Genomic DNA, 24,643 nt, shown 5'->3' on the forward strand with positions numbered 1-24,643 from the left:
GCAGAGTAATGGCCTCTTCCTACACCCTCCTCTTCCAGTTTTTTAACAAGTGCCACCCAGTCCATTTTTCCTCCCTGTCATTGATGGCGCCCGTCAGTTGTTATTCCAGCAAAAGCGCTTCCCATAGTAAGTCGGCATCCACATGGAATCACACAGCTGGCGGAATATTTCCTGACCGATTGGTCTGGCACATGCATTGGAATCATTGGCTAGAGCAACTAACTGGAAACCTGGCTGAGCCATGAAGAATATGTCTGCCTGAATGAATCGACTCCTCCAAGTCATATTAATACTCATATTCCTCGAGGCACTGGGTCGAGGAGGTGGAGCAGCAGCCATCTTTGAATCGGGCCTATTAATTAATCCTCAAACCAAAAATTACACTACACCTCATTTGAAAGCCTTTGTTCTTAGTCTCTTCACATCCAACCTGGAAAACACTACAGCCAATTCGATTGGAGATTCTGTACCGGCCACCAGGTCCATATTCAGAGTTTATATCTGTATTCTCAGAATTTATATCAAGTTTGGTTCTTAAAACCGATACAGTTATTATTGTTGGAGATTTTAATATCCATGTGGATGTTGATAATGATTGCCTTAGTGCTGCATTCATCTCCTTGTTGGACTCGATTGGCTTCTGTCAGAGAGTACAGAAACCCTCTCACAGCATTGGCCACACGCTTTTGATCCTTGTTCTTACTTATGGTGTTGACATTGAGCATTTGAATCGTCTTCCCACAGAATCCTCTTCTGTCAGACCACAACCTCATAATCTTTTGAATTTATACTACCGGAGTGTACTCCGTTAGTCAAAAGTTTCTACACCAGATGTCTAACTGACAGTGCTGTAGCTAAATTTCAAATAGCTTATTCCTTCTGTTTTGATTCGATACCGCCTCAAGCAGCAACAGAGGACTCCTGGTCTAACTTTAGTCCGTCCTAAGATTGATCATCTTGTTGACAGTGCCATAGGCTCTCTGAGAATGACACTGACCTCGATAGCTTCCTCTGAAGAAGAAGACAGTGAGGAAGAGGAGGTTTGCTCCTCAGGTATAACCCTCAGACGCCAAACTGAAGCAACGTCACGTAAAGCTTGAACGATATGGCTTCCTAACTAATCTCCCGAAAAGAATCCCGCTTAGTTTGATGCGAGATAGTCTTAAAACATATAAGAAGGCCCTCCGTAATGCCAGAGCAGCCTATTACTCATCAGTAATGAGAAAAATAAAAACAACCCCAGGTTTCTTCTTCAGCACTGTAGCCAGGCTGACAGAGAGTCACAGCTCTGTGGAGCCGAGCATTCCTATAAACCTCAGTGGTAATGACTTTATGAACTTCTTTAATGTGAAAGATTTTGTAACTATTAGGACAAGATTAATATTCTCTTGCCCATAACCTGTGCCAATCTGTCCTCAAGTGGAATGGCCTTGGAAACACGCTGTATGCCCTGGTGTATATTTAGGCTTTTCTCCCATCAACGTGACCAATTATCTGTCAACGGTTTCTACTTCAACACGCCTACCTGTCTCTTGGACCCCATCCCGACGAGGCTGCATCTCGTGAGTGATGCCTGGTCCCTGTCCCAAAGAAGTCAGCACCATCTGGCCTCAACGACTACCGACCGGTCGCCTCACCTCCCATGTGATGAAGGTGCTGGAGAGGCTGGTCTTGGCCCACCTCCGCCGCAGGTGAAATCATCGTTGGACCTCTGCAATTTGCTTACCAGCCTCATGTGGGAGTGGACGACGCCATCATCTACCTGCTGCAACGAGCTCAGTCGCACCTGGATGGAACCGTGTTCTGTGAGAGTCACTTTCTTTGACTTCTCCAGTGCATTTAACACCATCCAGCCACTGCTGCTGAGTGAGAAGCTGTGGTGGCGGTGTGGACGCCCACCATCTCCTGGATCACTGATCACTCACAGGCAGACCACAGTTTGTCAGAATGGGCCGTGCTGTCTGGAACGGTGGTCAGTGATGTTGGAGCCCCACAGGAACTGTTCTGTCTCCTTCCTCTTCACCCTGTACACCAGTGACTTCCAGTACAACACGGAGTCATGCCATCTGCAGAAGTACTCTGATGATTCTGCAGTGGTCGGTGTATTAGGGATGGACGGAAGGAGGAGTACAGGGCAGTGGTGAGTGACTTTGTAGAGTGGGCCGATGAGAACCACCTGCGGCTGAACGTGGCCAAGACCAGAGAGATGGTGGTGGACTTCAGGAGGAAGGCGACAGCTCCTACACCTCTGAGTGTCCTGGGAGTGGACGTGGACATGGTGGAGGAGTACAAGTACCTGGGCGTCTCCATCGACAGCCGACTGAACTGGAAGGCCAACATCAACGCTGTGTACAAGAAGGGGATGAGTCGACTCTTTTTCCTGAGAAAGCTTCGATCCTTCAACGTGTGCAGCAAGATGCTGGAGTTATTCTACCAGTCGGTTGTCGCCAGTGTGCTGCACTTTGCCATTGTCTGCTGGGAGAGCAGCATCGGAGCCGGTGACACCAGCCGCCTTAACAAACTGGTTAGGAAGGCTGGCTCCATCATCGGCTGCCAGCTGGAGCACCTGGAACAGGTGGTGGAGAGGAGGTCGTTGAAGAAACTGGTGTCCATATTGGACAACCCGGACCACCCTCTCCACCACCTCCTACAGGGACAGAGGAGTACTTTCTCCAGACGTCTCCTCACGCTCCGCTGCCACAAGGAGAGATACAGGAGAACATTCCTGCCGGATGGCCATGAGGCTCTACAACAGTTCACCTCTTGCCAGATCACCCTAACCCTTCTTATATTTTGTGTTTTGTTTTTTTATTCTTGTGTGTTGCTGCTACTGACTCGACAAATTTCCCCTTGGGGATTAATAAAGTATATATCTATCTATCTATCTATCTACATGCAAGAAAACAAGATGCGTCTCAATTTGAAATAGATGAGGGTCTCCTGCCAGTAAGGGACCAGCAAGGCCTCCAATGTCTTGAAAGCCAACTTCAGGAATCTGACTTTCGATCAAAACTGGTGAGTAAGTGAGTGAAAGTGTATTCTTTCTGACAAGAGGCACACGTATACATAATTTTTTCATACTTTAGATCAGGGGTCTCAAACTCAACTTACCTGGGGGCCGCTGGAGTATTTAAAAAAAAACTGACAACTGATCCAATCTTCTCAATCTTTACTAATAATAAGTCAGAACGTGCAGAACATTAACGGTTCTTCAGAACATAGGCTTCAAGTATTAAAAAAAAACTGACAACTGATCCAATCTTCTCAATCTTTACTAATAAGTCAGAACGTGCAGAACATGAACGGTTCTTCAGAACATAAGCTTAACTTACTTCCTCCTACTCCTTGCTGCCAGAGACTTGGCAGCGCATCCTCTCACACAGCTGATCCACATTTGGCTTGAGGGAGGAAGCAACTGAGACCCTCAGTATGGCTTTAAGATGGTCATCTTTAAGTTTGGACCTGAACTTTGACTTATTAAAGTTCATTGTGGAGAAGAGCTTTTCACACAGATAGGTGCTGCCAAAAAGGCACATGATCCGCTTAAACATCCTGGAAAGCTCAGGGAAGGTGGGGGCAATTCTCTCAAAAATTGTCCAAGCTTGTCTGTTTTTCCACTCACCTCTCTGAACTTGGCTTTGAGTTCAGAATTGCACTGTGTCTTGAAGTCTGCAAACCTGTTGTCAAATTCATCCTGTAGCTTTCCAATGGTATCAGCATACTTCTCACCACTGAATGTTGTGCCTGAATCCATGAGTGCCTTGCATGCTGGGAAATGGCAGAGGTTTGTCTGGGAAAGCTGGGCTTTCCATAATACAATTTTTGTGGAGAATGCTCTGACATTGTCACTTACAAGCTGGCCCTGGCCTTGTAACTTCTTATTAAGTACATTCAGCTCCTGTGTGATGTCAACCAGAAAAGCTAAGTCCATTAGCCATTTGGGATCACTTAGTACAGGAACAGTCATCCCATCCTTCTCCATGAAGGCTTTCACTTCTGCTCTCAACTCAAAAAACCTCTTCAATACCTTCCCCCTACTAAGCCAACGTACCTCGGTGAAGTAGAGCACGTCCTCATATGCTGAATCTATTTCTCCAAAAGCGCGAACTGCCGGTGCTTTAACCCTGGATCTGATATGGTTGATGAATTTCAACGTCAAACATTGTCAAACTTCAGGCATTTGCTGCAAAGGGCCTGCTGGTGGATAATGCAGTGCAGGTAATGGCCTCTTCCACACCCTCCTCTTCCAGTTTTTTTAACAAGTGCCACCAGTCCATTTTTCCTCCCTGTCATTGATGGCGCTCCGTCCAGTTGTTATTCCAGCAAAACGCTTCCATAGTAAGCCGGCATCCACAATGGAATCACACAGCTGGCGGAATATTTCCTGACCGGTGGTCTGGCCATGCATTGGAATCATTGTGAGCAACTCCTTCGTCACTTCAAAATTATCATCAACACCACGGACATATATTGCGAGCTGCGCAGTGTCAGTGACGTCTGTGCTCTCATCAAGAACGAGTGAGAATGAATGGAAATGTTTAGCTTTCTCACGCAGTTGATCGTAAATGTTTCCTGACATGTCAGAAATGCGCTCTGCCACTGTGTTGGCTGAAATGCTAATATTACTAAACTGTCCCTTTTTTCCGGGCAGACTATACTTGCAGCCTGTAACATGCACTGTTTGATGAACTCGCCTTTGAATGGCTTTCCTGCCTTAGCGATCATCTCACTCACCACGTAACTAGCTTTGACAGCCGCATCACTCTCTTTGCTTGCTTTCTTGAAAAAATCTTGTTGCCTTAGTAGACATGTTTTAAGTCTGGCGACCCGGTCCTCTCGCTCATCTCCCAGGTATTTTGCATACTCCTCAGCATGTTTAGTTGAGTAATGCCGTCTGATATTATACTCCTTGTGCACCGCAACTTTATCCGTGCATATTAGACACGTTGGGATGCCCCTGTGCTCAACAAAAAAATATTCCGTCTCCCACTTCTCCTGAAATTGTCTGTGCTCATCGCCAACTTTTCTCTTCACAGCAAGAAACTTAGAAAAAGACATGACTGGGGCTGGGTGAAAAAAAACGTATAGCACTGGGTGACAGGATATATTTTCCCTCCACTCGGTGACAGTCCCGAAATATGTTACAAGTGACCAATTGCTAATTCGCGTTGTTGTCACGAGCCTGAGCTATGGTAGTCCACAAGTGTTAAAAAAAATAGAAAACGCCCAGATGCATGTGAGAAAAAAACGCGCGGGCCGCACTTACACCAAGCTTTGATTTCAGGCAGGGGGCCACAAAATATCGTTCCGCGGGCCGCAATTGGCCCGTGGGCCGCGAGTCTGAGACCCCTGCTTTAGATAAACCATCTCAGCCTGATTGGCGGAAGTGATGTCAAGGATACGGTTTGGCGTCTCATGAAGCACACAATCTCAAACACCCTGGCAAAGGAAACCAATTGGAGAGGAGTAAATGGGAAAAAATCCATGGCTTCCCTGCAACTGAAGACAGCTGTAATCGGTAAATGCTCCTCATAGTTCAGATAGAACTTCAACTCATTTTATTTCTGTACCAACAGAAACTTTAATGTCTTTGAAAACTTTTTCCCACATCAGCTGCCGTACGGAAGAACCCACTGACATCGAGGGCTTCTGAACGTGAGGTGGAGATGTTCATGAAGAGGTGGCTACAGCTGGCAGCGGACAGAGAAGGGGGCAGAAGAAGGCGAGCCCAAATCCCTTCATGTAACACCCGGTTCCGTGTCTCCTCTGTTTGTTCTCTCTCGTTTAATTCCCTGCACCTGCCCTCAGCCACTCTTGTCTCGTTACTGTCTGATGTCGTACACCTGTTTCCCCCCCTATATATTTTGTCAGTCTTTCCCTTGTCTGCTGTCGGATTGTCGTCTCTTGTTCCGTGTCCTTTTCCCGTCATCCTGTCTGTGTTCCTGATCCTGCCTGCTTCGATCCTGCTTGCCTGCCTGCCCTGGCCGATCCGACTCTGCCTGCCCTGACCGATGATCCTCTGCCTGCCCCTTTTGGACCTTGTTTATTTTTCAACTGTTTTGCCTCATTAAAGAGCGCCTTTTTGTTACTTATATTTTGTCCAGCCTGTCTCTCTGCGCCTGAGCCTCACCCTGTTACACTCCCCGTGACACTTCAGCTCCCTGAACTTGTTGATTATTGTTATATTGATTGTTAAGCTCTTCAATACATTGTTTTAAAAATAAGTTTAGCTCCATGAACTTGTTGGTTATTGTTATATTGATTGTTAAGCTCTTCAATACATTGTTTTAAAAATAATTTTAGCTCCATGAACTTGTTGGTTATTGTTATATTGATACTTGTTATATTGATTGTTGCTCTATTCAATACATTGATTTACAAATACTGTACAATTTTAATTAAAGTTGAGTTAAACTTTTATATTTGTTTTTGACTTCTAACAGAAATACACATGAATGTATATCAACATATTTGTGCACTATCAGGGTAATTTGTGTTCCTCAATGTGTTTTTTCCTTTTCTTTGGTCTGTCTTTGTGAAAAGCTGAAATATGATACTGGGTATTTTTATATTTTCTTTATATTTTAAACACATGGCAACATTTTAGCATTTAAAAACTGCAGCTCTGTAAAATTATATTAATATTATTAATTTACAGTAAAAACAAGTATCACTTTCAGCTTTTAAGAAGCATGATGAAAGAAATGCAAAAATAATCTGTGGAACAGAGGTGGGGTGGGATTTTAGGTCTCCATGGCAACACGACAACCCATCATGCAGCACATAGGCCAGGTCTGGGCCAGCAGCACAATCGTAATCTGATAGCAGTATTTGCGCCAGAGCTGGGCCAACGCTGGAGTTAATTATAAAAAGTTAGAATGTTGTAGTATGTGGGCCAGAACTGGGCCACAGCATTTTACAATATGTTTAAACGCATCGGTCCAGATCAGGCCCACTTATGTTTCATCTGACAGTCATGCTGTATATTGGCCAGTTTCGGGCCGAGGACCCGGGTGTATACTGGGCCAGAAGAAACTCAATCATGTGGCCCAACAATGGGCCGGATGAATTTTGCTATCTGGGCAGCTGCTGATCACTCACTCAACGAACAGACGGTGCGCGCTGTGCTCGCCAAAGATTTTTTTTGGAGCACCGAAGACCCATTTTTACCCAGGAAAAACCCTGAATGAATATATCGGATTAATCATGATTAATCCACAGAAACCTGTGATTAACATGATTAAAATTTTTAATCGTTTCACAGCGCTAATTTATTTACATTACAACACGACACTGACAACATGATCAGTCAGTGCAACTCATGTAAGTTCAGCTCTCATCATAATGCCATCAAGTCATGTGACTCCAGTCAGTGTTATGGCTGTGACTGAACTCTGTCTGAGTTTGTAGTTCGTTCATAAGCACAGACAGCCAGTCTGAGGCAGTCTGTCAGCTGTCTGTCAGTAATCCAGCTCCTGGTCTTTGATTTGGTGATTTTCTCAACTCCACTGACGAGTTTTTCGGGGCAAAATTGGTATTCATGAAAGTTTTCTCATCTGGGATTGGTTCTGAACTCAGACCGTTGGTCATTACGTTCACATCAGCTCTACAGACATCCTCAGATAAAAATAATTTTCATAATAATAAATATGAGAATCACCATTTGTGACTCCTGCATCTGTCCCTTTTCAAATAATAGAATAAATGCAATTGCAATCACTTTCAAGTAAACCAGATTGCTCTATCAGACAAGAAAAAGAAGCTCAATGTTGAGCTTTTGTTTTGAAGGACAACAGCAGAAAAGCCCAACTCACGGAGGTAAGACCCGGCAAGTCGCCAAGAATCTCGGCTGTCGCGCATGCGCAGGCGTAATCTGTTAATGCCGTAACGTAAACATGTACACGAAGGTACAGGCATTTCAACATGTATTTATTGATGACTTAGTTTCATGTCGGTGTACTTTGAGCTTGTGTAATATGTGAAGTTATCAATAAAGGTCGTTCTGCATTTCCCCTGCGCCTCACCTGTAGTGGTATGTTCCCCTCTTTCGGGGAGCACAGCTGAGAACACGGCTGTGTAAGCAAACCCGTTTTCAGGCGTTCATGAATCAGGCGGAGATCTTTTCTGACCTCAATCTTCCAGTCAGAAAGAAAACATTTCAGAAGACACATCAGAAAATGTTCGAAAACAAGGAACAATGTGTTTCTGAATTTATTTTCATTTTATTTTGGAGATCGACAGGGAACGTCTCCGAGATCGACCGGTCGATCGCGATCGACGGGTTGGCGACCACTGTTGTAGATAGTTCATAAGCACAGACAGCCAGTCTGAGGCAGTCTGTGAGCTGTCTGTCAGAAATTCAGCTTCTGGTCTTTGATTTTGTGATTTTTGTAAGACTCTCAGCGTTTCTCAATATGCGTACTTGTGCGTACTTTTCTCTACTTGTGTCCTCGTGGACTCGTGAAACGTCATCAGTCTCAGCCCGAGTACATGTTCCAATTCAAAGTTCGCTTCTCGCAAAGCACGGTCAAAATGTCCGGATGTGACTTGATCCTCCCACTTTCCGGAGGATTCATCAGAGGAGACTTGTGCGTACTCTGGCCAGCAGATATCCCAGAATGCATTTATGAATCTTAACCCTCAGTCAAACTGATGTAACGTTATCTGTAAATAAATAATAAACTCTTTGTGCTCGTTAGATCCTCCAAACCGAATTATAACTCATGTTTAACCGCTACGGAGACATCAGAGCCAGCGGAGCATTTAAAAAAGTCCTGCCGAGATCAGGCTGCTGTCGGCGGCCACACAGCGCGCTGACCGCCCGGCGCTCCGGAGCGCAGTGGTCCCGCGAGCAGAACCTCAAATCTACGGCGCAGATCTTTATGAGGCTGAATCATAACAAACCGACCACAGATGTGATTTTTAAACTACTAACATATCACCTGAAAACATCATAAAATTACAGTAGTGTATATAAAAAGTCCCAGCCACTCGTCTCATTACTGTCTCATGTCGTACACCTGTTTCCCCCCCTATATAGTGTGCCACACTTTCCCCTGTCTCTTGCTGGATTGTTGTGTTTTTCCCGTAGTCCTGTTGTTCGTGTTACTAGTGTGTATTCCTGATCCTGCCTGTTTCGACCCTGCCTGCCTGCCCTGACGCCCAATTCTCTGCCTTTACCCTTTTGGAACTTTTGCCTAATTAAAGAGCGCCTTTTGTTATCCACACCGAGTCCTGTCAATTCCTCTGCGCATGAGCTCCTGCACCTCGCTTACCCGTGCTACCAGCCCTGAAAATGTTCCCAACTCCACTGACGCTTTTTTTCGGTGCAAATTTGGTATTCATGAACGTTTTCTGATCTGCGATTCGTTCTGAACCCAGACCGTTGGTGATTACATTAACATCAATTCTACAGAAATCCTCAGATTTAAATAATTATAATAATAAATCACCATTTGTGACTCCTGCATCTGTGCTTTTTCAAATAATACAATAAAGACAATTGCAATCACTTTCAAGTAAACTAGATTGCTCCATCAGACAAGAAAAAAAGCTCAATGTTGAGCTTTTGTTTTGAAGAGCAACAGTAGAAAAGCCGAACTCACGGAGGTAGGACCTGGCAAGTCGCCAAGAATCTCGGCCATGGCGCACGTGCAGGAGTAACTTGTTAATGACGTGACGTAAACATTAATACGAAGGTGCAGGCATTTCAACATTTATTTATTTATGAATTAGTTTTATGTCGGTGTACTTTGAACTTTTGTAATATGTGAAGTTATCAATAAAGGTCTTTCTGCATTTCCCCCTGCGCCCCACCTGTAGTACCACTGCCCCCCACTGGAGAGGCACGCCCCACCTGTAGGACCACTGTGTACTACGTTCCCCTCTTTCGGGGAGCACATCTGAGAAAACGGCTGTGTAAGAGAACCCGTTTTCAGGCGTTCATGAATCAGGCGGAGATCTTCGAGTCAGTAAGAAAACATTTCAGAAGACACTTCAGAAAATGTTCGAGAATGAGGAACAATGCGTTTCTGAATTTATTTTCATTTTATCTTGGATAGCGAAAGGGAACGTCTCCAAGATCGACCGGTCGATCGCGATCGACGGGTTGGCGACCACTGCACTAAACGATAAGTAACAGATTGTTACAGAAGTGGTCGTTTTTTTCGTGGATGCACCTCAACTTTAGAAGTACAATCTTCTTCCTTTTGACCAACTAGGTTTTCTTATCTTTTACTGCCATATTATATCATGTTAATGCTCTGTCTCTATGGAATCTGTTGAATTTTACATGTTTTTTCCATGACTAAAGGAAACTCTTGGGAAAGTCCCTCAGTTCAGTAGAAATTAAGGCTTAGGTGTCACGCTTACGGACAAAAGGTTGTTGTAACTCACCGGTGCGGCTGTCCGGCTGTGTGGAGACCTCGGCACGCAGTTCGTCGTCCGGGCCCGGGCCGGCCCTCTGGTGGGGCCGGATGAGGTGTTTCAGGGCCAGAGCCAGGCTCCGATCCAGCCTCTCACACTCTTTCGACGGAATCTAACAAGCAAACAAAGCCAAGGCAGGTCAGACATTTTCATGTCACTTAAATCCATTTAACATTTCAAGAGCCCTCAAAGTCTTTTCCAACCTACCTGTTCATTGTCCAACATCAAGGCATCCTGTGGGGCAATGCTCTCGAGCAGGTAACTGGCCATGTCAAGAGCCAAGTCCTACACACACACACACACACATACATTATTCTGAGGACTAAAGGTGCCCTTTAATGTATATGTGCTCAGGGTTCAGGACTCAACACTTGTAAAATGTGTATCTGCTTTTAATTGCGTGCCATTCTTAAATTCAATCTTATTCTGATATCAGCTGATTATTTTGACACAGACAGACTTATCTAAAATAATTGTTTATAATGAAACATAGCTTTGGCATTTCTGTCAGTATGAAAGTCAGCAATAGTGGCCGTTTTATGAGGTAAATTATTCTCATGCAGCCTAAAATCTTGGCTTTATGTTTTCAACAAGGTACTGGAAACATTCCTTCGAGATTCTGCTCCATGTTGGCATGACAGTGTCACATACCATTCCACCAGCAGCAGCATGACCTGCTGACACAAGACAGGAAGGATCCAAAGACTCATTTTGTTTACACCACATTCTGACCCTTTCAGAAATCACGATTGGAATGGAAAACGTTTTTCCAGACATTGTAAACATGAGTTTAAGGTCTCAATCAAGTCTTCTTCAATACTTTTTGTATGGTCAATTCAGGATCAAATAGACCATAAAGCAGGGTATGTTTTAAGGCGGGGCTACCTTGTTATTGACAGGTCTCAACCTGCCGTTTAAGGCATCTCTACGTCACTCCTCCGCTATCTACATATGCTCACTCCTGTTCTCTGGTTGTGAAAAATCGAAGATACCAACGGCCGAAATGTTTTGGTCGGAACACCAACTAACCTTTTTCCACCACGTCTCTTATGCATCGAGTTGCTGCCACTCCATTATATTACATGTTTGCATTGCTGAGCAGGAGTAGATGTGTACCTAATAAAGTGGCCACTGAATGTAGTTCTCTGGGTTTCTTATTCGTGCGAAATGATAGTATAGTCAGGCTACGAAAGTGAACTCCTTGTATTTTAACAAAGAATTTCTGTTTAAATTCTTGTGCAAGCTGTGTCCACACAAGACAGACAGACGTGGAACGGGTGTAATGCAGTGAAAGGCCTGTGCCGTTACCTGAGTGAAGCAGAAGGTCTCCTGTGAGTGAGTGTCGAGTGGTTCGCCGGGCCGGGCCAAACACAGTGTCACCAAGACCTGCTCACACACATCATGGGCTACACACACACACACACACACACACACACACACACACACACACACACACACACACACACACACACACACACACACACACACACACACACACACACACACACACACACACACACACACACACACACACACACACACACACACACACACACACACACAGAGAGAGAGAGAGAAAGAGAAATTACTACTGGTTTTATCTGAATGTTAAAACATCTTATAAATATGAAAAGTAACTTTCAATAAATAGCAATCATCAACACAGAATGAACATTTTATGTGTGTTCATTCAGTTTCTACAGATGTAATGCACTTTTCTATTTTAGTTTCTATTTTCATGTTACTTATTATGAACTAGATACTTTTACTCTTGTTTTTATTCCCATGTTGTTGATATTTACTTTTATTTTAGTTCACTTATTTAACCAAAATTGGTCCTCCATTGTTTACGCATGTTTATATATTTTTATCTTATTGTAATCTTTGAGGTCATCTCAGGTACAATACTTTCCGGTCCATATGAATACATTCCAATGTATTTTATATATTATGTCTTGGACCTTCTGACATCACATCAGTACAGTTTTTGAGTCCTCACTGAGAACTTCCAGGAGAAAAGGAACCACATGGAGGGAGCAGACAGCAACCCTTTGAGCCCCGTGCCCCCAAATTGGGGGTCAATTTTAACATTTTGGTTAAACTGTGTAAAACATTATAATAAACATGAGCAAATATAATGATGTTATACATCAAATTAAAGTAGTCAGAAAATGATGCTTACCTTTGTTGATTTGAAGTCGACAAAATGAATTTCGCCAATAGAATAAAACTGATATATATTCTGTCTATGTATCTGTGCCTTGAAAATCATCCCGTACATAAAAATAATCATAATAATGGATTCTATTTGAAAGACACATTCATCCAAAAATATCAGAGTGCCACAGAGCCAGTCTATGGTTAAAACTAACTATAATAATAATAATAAAAAAGGTCATAAAAACAAGTCATAAAACTAAAGACATAAACGCTTTCCTGAATAAAAAGGTTTTTAGGCCAGTCTTAAAAGAGTCCAGTGTCTGTGTTGCCCTTAGGTGGTCAGGGAGACTGTTCCATAAGCGGGACGCTGCTGAGCAAAAGGCCGGGTCACCCATGGTGCGGAGCTTGGTGTTGGGGACCCGAAGGAGCGAGCTGTTTGTAGATCTGAGGGTGCGGGTGGAGGTTTGGGGAGTAATGAGTTCTTGTAGGTAGGGAGGTGTATGTCCATTTCTGCATTTATGGGTGAGTAGTAGGACTTTGTAGTCAATCCGTAATGAGACAGGGAACCAGTGTAGTGAGTAGAGAATGGATGTTATGTGCTCATATTTCCGGACTCTCATCAGGATCCTGGCAGCGCTGTTTTGAATGTATTGCAGTTTCTGGATGTTCTTGCCAGTGATCCCAGTGAAGAGGGAGATAAAAGCATGCACAAGCTTCTCTGCATCTGACATGTTTAAAGTGGGGTGGAGTTTGGAGATGTTTTTGAGATGGTAAAAGGAGGTTTTGCACAAGTATTTTTAAAAGGTCAGGTGAGGATCAAACCTAATTCCAAGATTAGTGACTGGAGGAGAGGGGTATGACCTGAGCATCGAAAGTGAGATGAGTTAAGGAGGATGACTGAACCTGGTGTGGAGTGCCAACAAGGAGGGCTTCAGTTTTGCTACTGTTTAGCCGGAGAAAGTTTTTACCCATCCATGCCTTTATCTCCCCAAGACAGGCGGTGAGACATGAAATGGCTGCAGAGGGGCTTGGGGCAGTTTTTATCTAAAGCTGTGTGTCATCATAACAGTGGAAGGTCATCCTATGTCTTCCTGATGACGCAACCGAGGGGGAGCATGTAAATAATGAATAGGAGGGGGCTGAGGACCGCCCCTTGCGGAACACCACAGGAGACACGGAGCAGTCTGGATTTGCATCTTCCCAGTGAGACATATTCAGTTCTGACAGAAAAGTAGTACTGAAACCACTTGAGTGCAGAGTCTGATAGTCCAACAGTGGTGGAGAGGCGCTCTAGGAGGAGAGTGTGATCCACTGTGTCAAATGCAGCAGTCAGGTCCAGGAGGATGAGGAGTGAGGGTGATTCTGCATCGGCTGTCATCAGCAGGTCATTCGTAACCCTGAGCAAAGCTGTTTCAGTGCTGTGGGCTGAACAAAATTCTGACTGAAACGTTTCAAACAGGTTGTTGTGTTTGAGGTGGTTCTAGTTGCGAAGCGATTACCTTCTCTAACATCGTAGACAGCAAGGCAAGGTTGGAGATAGGTCTGTAGTTGTATAGAACCTCCGGGTCCAGGGTGGGCTTTTTGAGAAGGGGTCGGATGACAGCAACCTTGAGAGTAGTTGGGACATAGCCAGACTGAAGAGAAAGATTAACAACCTTTGTAAAGAAATGACAGAGTGGGGATATGTGACTTGAGCAGAGCAGTGGGAATGGGGTCTAGGGTACAGGTACAGGATTTCATTTGTTGAAGATTTCCTCTACATGGTTCTCCTGAACCTCAGCGAGATGTAGAAGAGACAGCACACTCGTAGATAAGGTGTTGGTGTTAGAGGGAAGCAGAGATGGAGAGCTGGACATCAGAGAGAGAATGTTGTTGACCTTTGATTTGAAAAGGTCAATGAAGCCGTTGCATTGTTCCTCTGTAGCCTCAGTTGAAGAGGATGGCTGTGGCTTTACGGCAGGCCAGTTTATGGACAGTGAGGCCAGAGTTTCTGCAGCGTCGTTCCATGGCACACCCAGCTGTTTATTTTCCTTAGCTCATGTGTGAACCAGGGAGCAGAGCGGGAGAAATTGACCTCATGTGACTTGACAGGGGCATGGAGATCAAAAACACTCCAGTTCCAGAAAGACATTTGACTCTTAGGTCTAGTAGTAGGCAGCGTAGAAGTCTAGGCCATTGAGACCACTTTATGGTCGGACACACACCAAGATCATAGACCTGTATGTTACTGTTGGAAGCAGAGTCAGTGATAATCAGATCCAGAGTGTGCCCCTTGGTGTGAGTAGGAACCTCAATATGCTGCTGCAACCCAAGACACTCAGGAAATCTGCTGCAAACTGACAGGAGGGGTTTGTCGACATGGATATTTAAATCTCCAATAATGACAATGTTAGTTGACATAATTCAGAGAGAGGTAAGGAGATCACTTATCTCAGGAAGAAAAGATGGGTTTGGTTTTGGAGGACAGTATATGGGAAGCACTGTCAAGGAGTATGGAGATTTGCATTTGAAGGCCAGGCATTCCATAGAGTAAAGATCAGGCATTGGCAGAGGAGACAGTTTTTAGTTCAGTCCGGTGCATGATGGCCACCAAGACCAGAGCTGCGGGCCTTCTCCATGTAGTTATAGCCAGGGGGCATGCTTCATTAAGCACGGAGTAGTCCCCTGGTTTATGCCAGGTTTCGGTTAGGCACATTAAGTCAAGCCCTTTGTCCAGAATATGGTCGTATATGAGGAGGGATTTATTAGTGAGGGATTGTATGTTTAGCAGCTCCATGGTGGTAGGAGACAGAGCTCAGGTTGGAAATGTTTGCCATTGTGCCTAGCATTGGATCGTCTCGTGATCTTTCCGACGACGACTCCTAGGTTTGTTTTGTTTCCTTATTCCACGTTGAAGCCGTGGCGCGAACCTCTATGGATGTAGCGAGGTCTGTTTTTCAAAATCCCACACTCTTGACAACGGGCTATACACCCTTTGTCGAATGGAACCATGAAGCTGCGCCAACGCCATAGCTGTGTATGAAATCATTGCCAGCACCGATATCAAAAACTGAACACAAAATAAGCCGCGGTATCTGGCAACGACCACAGGCTGGCGAGCTCCAACTCCAGCTCCAGCCGGTGCAACGCCTCCGCTCCCAGATGTCAACAGTTCAAAAAGCACACCAATAGTCGTCACATAATAAGGACTTCAGTAGAGCAGGTAGGCTCTATTAATCCAAAATCTGCCGAATAAAATAGCTTTAAAAAGTCTTATAAATCACACAAGCGGTAACAAAGTGTCAAGAGGAGCGGCAGCCAGCGTACCCTCTTACACTGATGACTCACAGGTGGCTCGTTAGAATCCTCACAGGTGTCCAATCACATTAAAATGCGACTGATCTGGTGAAAGGAAGTTCAATTTCAGCGTATCAGATTTCACAAATGGCAACGCCTTTCTGTATCCTATTGGCTCACAGTGCTATCAATCTTGTCTTTCTTGGTATCAATCGATTCTTTTGGCTCTAACGATTCCAAAGACTTGTCGTTTTTTTAAACCGGCCCTTCCCCGGCTGAGATCTCTCCCTTCGCGAGGGAGAGGAAAATTATCATTACGCACGAGGACGCATGCGCACAGCACCACTTTGTTTTATCATTATTTTATCTTTGGTTTACCGTCATAAAGTCAAAGACTGCTGTATCTGGATGTATTGAACACCATAACAAATATACAAGTGAAATATATGGTTTTGTACATGAGAAAATTCAAATGGCACAGATGGTGATCAAATGTGCCTATATGCAGGGGTGCACATAACTTTTTCAGTGAGTTACTCAGGTGAGTACCGGGAGATGGTGTTTGGTACTCACTCCATATGTAGCGTCAGCTTTTGTCTTTTTTCGTCCCGATGTGCGCGCACACGCCGGCATCGGAGCTCTGCGGCGCGCGAGACGGAGAGCCGAGAAGAGTTAACGCGACACGTAGAGACAGAAATGTCATGCTGCTGTAGAGACGATCAACATCAGATCGGTCAAGTACGCAAAGGCGCGAAGTAACACAAGTGGCATTACGCATTGTTGATTATTTTCGCCCATGCGTACCTGCGTACCAGTTATGTGCACCCCTGCCTATATGCACATTTTAGAGACCATGCCTAAATTCTCTTTACTAAAAACTCTCACTATATTTGTGCTTCACATTTTCAAAGTCAAACTTTGCAGAGAGACTGTTCAGAGTTCTGTGCTATTATCTGGGTTAGTTTAAACCTTTGCTATGCATCCTAACTCTGCTTTCTCCCCGGAGTCCTTTTGACTTCACGTCTCATGGGGTCATCGGACCCTATGAGACGGCATAGATCCTATCTGCTGATGGATCATCGAGGTCTGGGTCGTGGAATTCCTGCTACCGACCACGCCACTGCCCTGTTGAGACTCCGCCCACTCCTCCTCTCTACCTCCATTTGCCTGATGGATCGTGGAGGTCTCCATCGTGGAATATGCCTACTATGAACTATTCATACAGTCTGTCATATTCATTGAATGTATTTTAACTCTAAATCTGTCCTTCTGTACACATTACATCTATTGCACCTGTCCATCCTGGAGAGGGATCCTCCTCTGTTGCTCTCCTGAAGGTTTCTTCCCTTTTTTTCCCCCAGTCACCCTCTGTCCATCACATCATCCATCCAGTATCCATCCATTTATCCATCAAAACAGCAATCCCTACATCTATCTAGCGATGCATCACTGCCTCTTCAGGCTGTCATTCACTGCAAAGGATTTGCAACCAAGTATTAAAATTGACAATTACAATGATTATATTAGTTTGTCCAACTACTTTTGATCATTCAAAAAGGAGGTGCCACGTATAAAATGTGTTGTAATTCCTACACCGTTCACCTGATTTGGATGTAAAGACCCTCACATTAAAGCTGGAATAGGCATTTGGTTTTTATGTACACTACCGTTCGAAAGTTTGGGATCACTTAGAAATGACTTTATTTTTCAAAGAAAAGCACTGTTTTTTCAATAAAGATAACATTAAATCAATCAGAAATACACTCTATACATTGTTAATGTGGTAAATGACTATTCTAGGTGGAAACGTCTGGTTTCTAATGAAATATCTCCATAGGTGTATAGAGGCCCATTTCCAGCAACTATCACTCCAGTGTTCTAATGGTACATTGTGTTTGCTAATCGCCTTAGAAGACTAATGGATGATTAGAAAACCCTTGTGCAATTATGTTAGCACAGCTGAAAACTGTTTTGCTGATGAGAGAAGCTATAAAACTGGCCTTCCTTTGAGCTAGTTGATTATCTGGAGCATCACATTTGTGGGTTCGATAAGACTCTCAAAATGGCCAGAAAAAAAGAACTTTCATGTGAAACTCGCCAGTCTATTCTTGTTCTTAGAAATGAAGGCTATTCCATGCGAGAAATTGCAAAGAAACTGAAAATTTCCTACAGCGGTGTGGAGTACTCCCTTCAGAGAACAGCACAAACGGGCTCTAACCAGAGCAGAAAGAGAAGTGGGAGGCCCCGGTGCACAACTCAGCAAGAAGACAAGTACATTAGAGTCTCTAGTTTGAGAAATAGACGCCTCACAGGTCCTCAACTGGCAGCTTCTTTAAATGGTACCCGCAAAACGCCAGTGTCAACGTCGACAGTGAAGAGGCGACTCCGGGATGCTGGCCTTCTAGGCAGAGTGGCAAAGAAAAAGCCATATCTGAGACTGGCCAATAAAAAGAAAAGATTAGTATGGGCATTGGACAGAGGAAGATTGGAAAAAGGTGTAATGCACAGATGAATCCAAGTTTGAGGTGTTTGGATCACACAGAAGAACATTTGTGAGACGCAGAACAGGTGAAAAGATGCTGGAAGAGTGCCTGACACCATCTGTCAAGCATGGTGGAGGTAATGTGATGGTCTGGGGCTGCTTTGGTGCTGGTAAAGTGGGAGATTTGTACCAGGTAAAAGGGATTTGAAATAAGGAAGGCTATCACTCCATTTTGCAACGCCATGCCATACCCTGTGGGCAGCGCTTGATTGGAGCCAATTTCCTCCTCCAACAGGACAATGACCCAAAGCACACCTCCACATTGTGCAAGAACTATTTAGGAAGAAGCAGGCAGCTGGTATGCTGTCTGTAATGGAGTGGCCAGCACAGTCACCAGATCTCAACCCCATTGAGCTGTTGTGGGAGCAGCTTGACCGTATGGTCCGCAAGAAGTGCCCATCAAGCCAATCCAACTTGTGGCAGGTGCTTCAGGAAGCGTGGGGTGACATTTCAACAGATTACCTCAACAAATTAACAGCTAGAATGCCAAAGGTCTGCAATGCTGTAATTGCTGCAAAAGGAGCATTCTTTGACGAAAGCAAAGTTTGAAGAAAAAAATTAATACTTCAAATACAAATCATTATTTCTAACCTTGTCAATGTCTTGACTATATTTTCTATACATTTTGCAACTCATTTGATCAATAAAAGTGTGAGTTTTCATGGAAAACACAAAATTGTCTGGGTGATCCCAAACTTTTGAATGGTAGTGTATATATATATATATACATACATATGTATATACACATACAGTTTACTCCATCCATCCATCCATCCATCCACCCATCTGTTCACCTCTCCATCCATTCACCCATCTCCCAATTACACTATTCAGTCACCCTCTGTCCATCACTCGATCCATCCAGTACTCAATCGATCATTCCATCCATCTATCGTCTATCCCAGAATCTCTCCATCCATTTGCTGAGCAATCCCTACATTCATCTAGCGACACATCACTGCCTCTATACATTCATCACTGCCTCTATCCATCCATCTCTCAACCCATCTCTTCATAACTCCATCCATCCGCCCGTCCATCTATCTCTCCATCTGTCCATCTATTTATCAATCCATCCAAAAATATTTATATAACCATTCCTTCATATATCGTTCAATCAAACCCTTCATTAATCTTTCTCTCCATCCATCTCTGTGGCTGGGTCTTTTTTATATACAATAATAATGATGTACTTATACACTTGAGCTGGTATTGATATCCACGTTAAAGAGGAGCTAAACCGACCAAATATTTCACAACCAGTTTTCAGAGATTTTTCGAAACAAAATACAAACCTGAAGGGGTATAAGGTCCACAGGATTAAAAGTGCCACACAAATATATATATATGTATGTACATACATACATACATAGGTATATATATATATACACACATACATAGGTTATACTATATATATATATATACATACTGTCTGTATATATATATATAGAATATATATATACACATACATATGTATATATATATATACAGTGCATCCGGAAAGTATTCACAGCGCTTCATTTTTTCCACATTTTGTTATGTTACAGCCTTATTCCAAAATGGATTAAATTCATTATTTTCCTCAACATTCTACACACAAAAACCCATAATGACAAAGTGAAAACTGTTTTTTGCTAATTTTTGCACATTTATTAAAAATAAAGAACGAAAACATAACATGTACATAAGTATTCACAGCCTTTGCTCAATACTTTGTTGAAGCACCTTTGGCAGCAATTACAGCCTCAAGTCTTCTTGGGTATGATTCCACAAGCGTGGCACACCTATTTCTGGGCAGTTTCTCCCATTCTTCTTTGCAGAACCTCTCAAGTTCCATCAGGTTGGATGGGGAGCGTCAGTGCACAGCCATTTTCAGATCTCTCCAGAGATGTTCAATCGGGTACAAGTCAGGGCTCTGGCTGGGCCACTCAAGGACATTCACAGAGTTGTCCCGAAGCCACTCCTTTGTTATCTTGGCTGTGTGCTTCGGGTCGTTGTCCTGTTGGAAGATGAACCGTCGCCCCAGTCTGAGGTCCAGAGCGCTTTGGAGCATGTTTTCATCCAGGATGTCTCTGTACATTGCTGCATTCATCTTTCCCTCAATCCTGACTCGTCTCCCAGTTCCTCCCGCTGAAAAACATCCCCACAGCATGATGGTGCCACCACCATGCTTCACTGTAGGGATGGTATTGGCCAGGTGATGAGCAGTGCCTGGTTTCCTCCAGACATGACGCTTGGCATTCAGGCCAAAGAGTTCAATCTTTGTTTCATCAGACCAGAGAATTTTGTTTCTCTGAGAGTCTTTCAGGTGTTTTTTGCAAACTCTAGGCGGGCTGTCATGTGCTTTTTACTGAGGAGTGGCTTCCGTCTGGCCACTCTACCAAACAGGCCTGATTTGTGGAGTGCTGCAGAGATAGTTGTCCTTCTGGAAGGTTCTCCTCTCTTCATAGAACAACGCTGGAGCTCTGTCAGAGTGACCATCGGGTTCTTGGTCACCTCCCTGACTAAGGCCCTTCTTCCCCGATCGCTCAGTCTGGCTGGGCGGCCAACTCTAGGAAGAGTCCTGGTGGTTCCAAACTTCTTCCATTTCCGGATGATGGAGGCCACTGTGCTCATTGGGACTTTCAATGCTGCAGAAATCTTTCTGTACCCTTCGCCAGATCTGTGCCTCGATACAATTCTGTCTCGGAGGTCTATAGATAATTCCTTGAACTTCATGGCTTGGTTTATGCTCTGATATGCACTGTCAACTGTGATACCTTATATAGACAGGTGTGTGCCTTTCTCAATCATGTCCAATCAACTGAATTTAGCACAGGTGGACTCCAATCAAACATCTCAAGGATGATCAGTGGAAACAGGATGCACCTGAGCTAGATGTTGAGTGTCATGGCAAAGGCTGTGACTACTTATGTACATGTTAAGTTTTCGTTCTTTATTTTTAACAGATTTGCACAAATTTGCAAAAAAAAGTTTTCACTTTGTCATTATGGGTTGTTGTGTGTAGAATGTTAAGGAAAATAATGAATTGAATCCATTTTGAAATAAGGCTGTAACATAACAAAATGTGGAAAAAGTGAAGCGCTGTGAATACTTTCCGGATGCACTGTATATATAGGACTGTCTCAGAAAATTAGAATATTGTGATAAAGTTCTTTATTTTCTGTAATGCAATTAAAAAAACAAAAATGTCATGCATTCTGGATTCATTACAAATCAACTGAAATATTGCAAGCCTTTTATTCTTTTAATATTGCTGATTATGGCTTACAGCTTAAGAAAACTCTAAAATCCTATCTCATAAAATTAGAATATTTCCTCAGACCAAGTAAAAAAAAAAATTTATAACAGCAAAACAAAATCAAACATTTGAAAATGTCCATTAATGCACTCAGTACTTGGTTGGGAATCCTTTTGCATGGATTACTGCATCAATGCGGCGTGGCATGGAGGCAATCAGCCTGTGGCATTGCTGAGGGTTTATGGATGCCCAGGATGCTTCAATAGCGGCCTTTAGCTCATTTGCATTGTTGGGTCTGGTGTCTTTCAGCTTCTTCTTCATAATACCCCACAAATTCTCTATGGGGTTCAGGTCAGGGGAATTGGCAGGCCAATCGAGGACAGTAATGCCATGGTCAGTACACCAGTTACTGGTGGTTTTGGCACTGTGGGCAGGTGCCAGATCATGCTGGAAAATGAAATCCTCATCTCCATAGAGCTTTTCAGCAGACGGAAGCATGTAGTGCTCTAAAATCTCTTGGTACACAGCTGCATTTACTCTGGACTTGATGAAACACAGTGGACCAACACCAGCAGCTGACATGGCTCCCCAAACCATCACTGACTGTGGGAACTTCACACTGGATTTCAAGCAACTTGGATTTTGCGCCTCTCAGCCTTTCTCCAGACTCTGGCGCCTTGACTTCCAAATGAAATACAACACTTGCTTTCGTCTGAAAAGAGGACTTTGGACCACTCTGCAACTGTCCAGTGCAGTAATCCGTGCAAAAGGATTCCCAACCAAGTACTGAGTGCATTAATGGACATTTTCAAATGTTTGATTTTGTTTTGCTGTTATAAATTTTTTTTTACTTGGTCTGAGGAAATATTCTAATTTTATGAGATAGGATTTTAGAGTTTTCTTAAGCTGTAAGCCATAATCAGCAATATTAAAAGAATAAAAGGCTTGCAATATTTCAGTTGATTTGTAATGAATCCAGAATGCATGACATTTTTGTTTTTTTAATTGCATTACAGAAAATAAAGAACTTTATCACAATATTCTAATTTTCTGAGACAGTCCTGTATATATATATATACACACACACACACACACATTGTGCACGTTTTTCCTGATCCGATGTGAGGTCCTGGGACAGGGATGTCGTATGTGTACAGATTATAAAGCCCTCTGAGGCAAATTTGTAATTTTGGGCTATACAAAATAAACTGAATTGAATAAATATATATATAAGTGTTAATGTTGCTGAAAGTGGTATTTTTGGAAGACGAAAAAGTTCTACTCCAGGATAGAGACGGATAATGAACTTTAAGGTACCGTTGAGACCTAGATTTAGGAGAGAAAGACTAATATGATGAGCGTGTCATACCAGGACACATGGCCTGCAGTGTGTCGTGGCTGACTCGCAGTGTGCTGGTCAGATGTCTTTGGGTGGATCCTGAGAATAAAAGATAAAACTCTGCCGTTGCCTCCTCCTCCTCTTCTCCCTCGTCACAGCACGCATCTCCATCATCCAGCTGAACGGTCAACACACACTCGCCCTGAGACAGGAAACAGAGAGGCAATTATGTCAACTTCAACCACACGCCGTACAATAAACACACACATTTTGCCAATGCAGACGGATAAATGGTTCACGTCTGTCTGTGCTCCTCCCCAAAATCCCTAATGCATCTCCTTTCATCCGTCTCATCTTCCTCTTGTAGTGCTGTAGCAATGAGACCTTACTTATTACTATCAATACCGCCCTTTATATGTAGCCTCAATCCAAGAGAACCCAGCGAGCAGACTGAAACATCGGCTCACTGTTTGATGGGAGATAAAACGGTAGATGGAGCCGGTCTGAGCTCAAATCAAAGAAAAAAAACAAGAGGGGAAAAACATGAGAAGAAAATGAATGTGAAATTTCTGTTTGGTTCATGTATTAATGGGAATAATGTACAATGTGGGCCTGCACTCCTTGGAGTAACTCTGCTGCGCGACCACAGGATAGACACAGTTCTCCCGAGAGTCACGGCGTTTGTGGGAAACCGTCAGACTCTCTTTGCGCCCCCGAGAGGATGAGTAGAAATGCGCAGAAACACATTTGTGCCACGTTACAAAAGCAAAGAAATATTGTTAAAATAGTAAAGTTCTGCTGTCAGACTTTTTCGGAGACCTGAGGGATGTCAGAGTGTGACACATTATATTCACGGAGATATCGGGATGCAAGCAATTGCAGAAACTGTTGTGTTTTCCCTTTTGGCCTGATGATGGCGCTTTAGAATAGAACACATCAAAAGTAAGTGTGTCACACCTGTGTTTCTTTTCCCACATGCCTGGAGGGTTTGTGGCTGCGCTGCGCTGGGATTAAGGATGATGAGGCAGAGGAAACGGTTTTGTGCCACAATTGTATGTCTCAGATCCTCTTTCATTGTTTATATATATATACATACATATACACACATACATATATATACACAAATACATATATATATATACACACCGACATATATATATATATTAGGGCTGTCAATCGATTAAAAAAAATTAACTAATTAATCGCACAGTTTGAAATTGCGATTAATTAATCGCGATTAATCGCGATTAATTAACATACAAGTTAAAAAGTTCATTCTCACACAGAGCTGTGTTTTTCAAGCTCCTCCATATACACTGCCAGCGAGGTATTTAATATCGTGGATGATAAAATTGTTTCTCAAGAAACATCAGATTAGTAAAACAAAAAGTAGTATGAGACCCCATTGGTCCTGTCATCTTTAACATTGAACAGCAGCAGAACCAGTGGCCTTGATAACTTGACATTCATCAATATATGTCTAAACCTCTCTGGGGGCTGGCATTTTTTACATTTTTTTAAAAAAAAAATTTCATATTTTATTTTTTGTGTTGCCTGCCCTTGATCATTTGACGAATCAATATTACTCCACCGCCTTTTCCTTAATTTGACCCCATTCAATGTTTAATGTCGGTGTTCTTTCGTAGTCAAAAAACAACAA

General features: G+C 43.3%; 1 protein-coding gene and 1 long non-coding RNA gene across 2 annotated transcripts in view; one reads left to right on the forward strand and one right to left on the reverse strand.

The window, feature by feature from the left end:
• LOC130196399 (uncharacterized) overlaps positions 1-24,643 on the reverse strand; it is a 70,207-nt gene that overhangs the window by 14,249 nt on the left and 31,315 nt on the right. Inside the window, exons 3-6 of the mRNA XM_056418494.1 lie at positions 23,014-23,185; positions 11,734-11,831; positions 10,633-10,710; positions 10,396-10,537 (exon numbers count right to left, since the gene is read on the reverse strand). Coding sequence (XP_056274469.1) covers positions 10,396-10,537; positions 10,633-10,710; positions 11,734-11,831; positions 23,014-23,185 — 490 coding nt within the window. The remainder of the gene's footprint in view (positions 1-10,395; positions 10,538-10,632; positions 10,711-11,733; positions 11,832-23,013; positions 23,186-24,643) is intronic.
• Positions 4,734-6,847, forward strand: LOC130196409 (uncharacterized). Its single transcript, XR_008832248.1, has 3 exons — positions 4,734-5,518; positions 5,614-5,742; positions 6,158-6,847. It is a non-coding gene; the product is annotated as an uncharacterized LOC130196409 (long non-coding RNA).

Source organism: Pseudoliparis swirei, chromosome 7 (assembly GCF_029220125.1).
Source record: "Pseudoliparis swirei isolate HS2019 ecotype Mariana Trench chromosome 7, NWPU_hadal_v1, whole genome shotgun sequence".
NCBI lineage: Eukaryota > Metazoa > Chordata > Actinopteri > Perciformes > Liparidae > Pseudoliparis > Pseudoliparis swirei.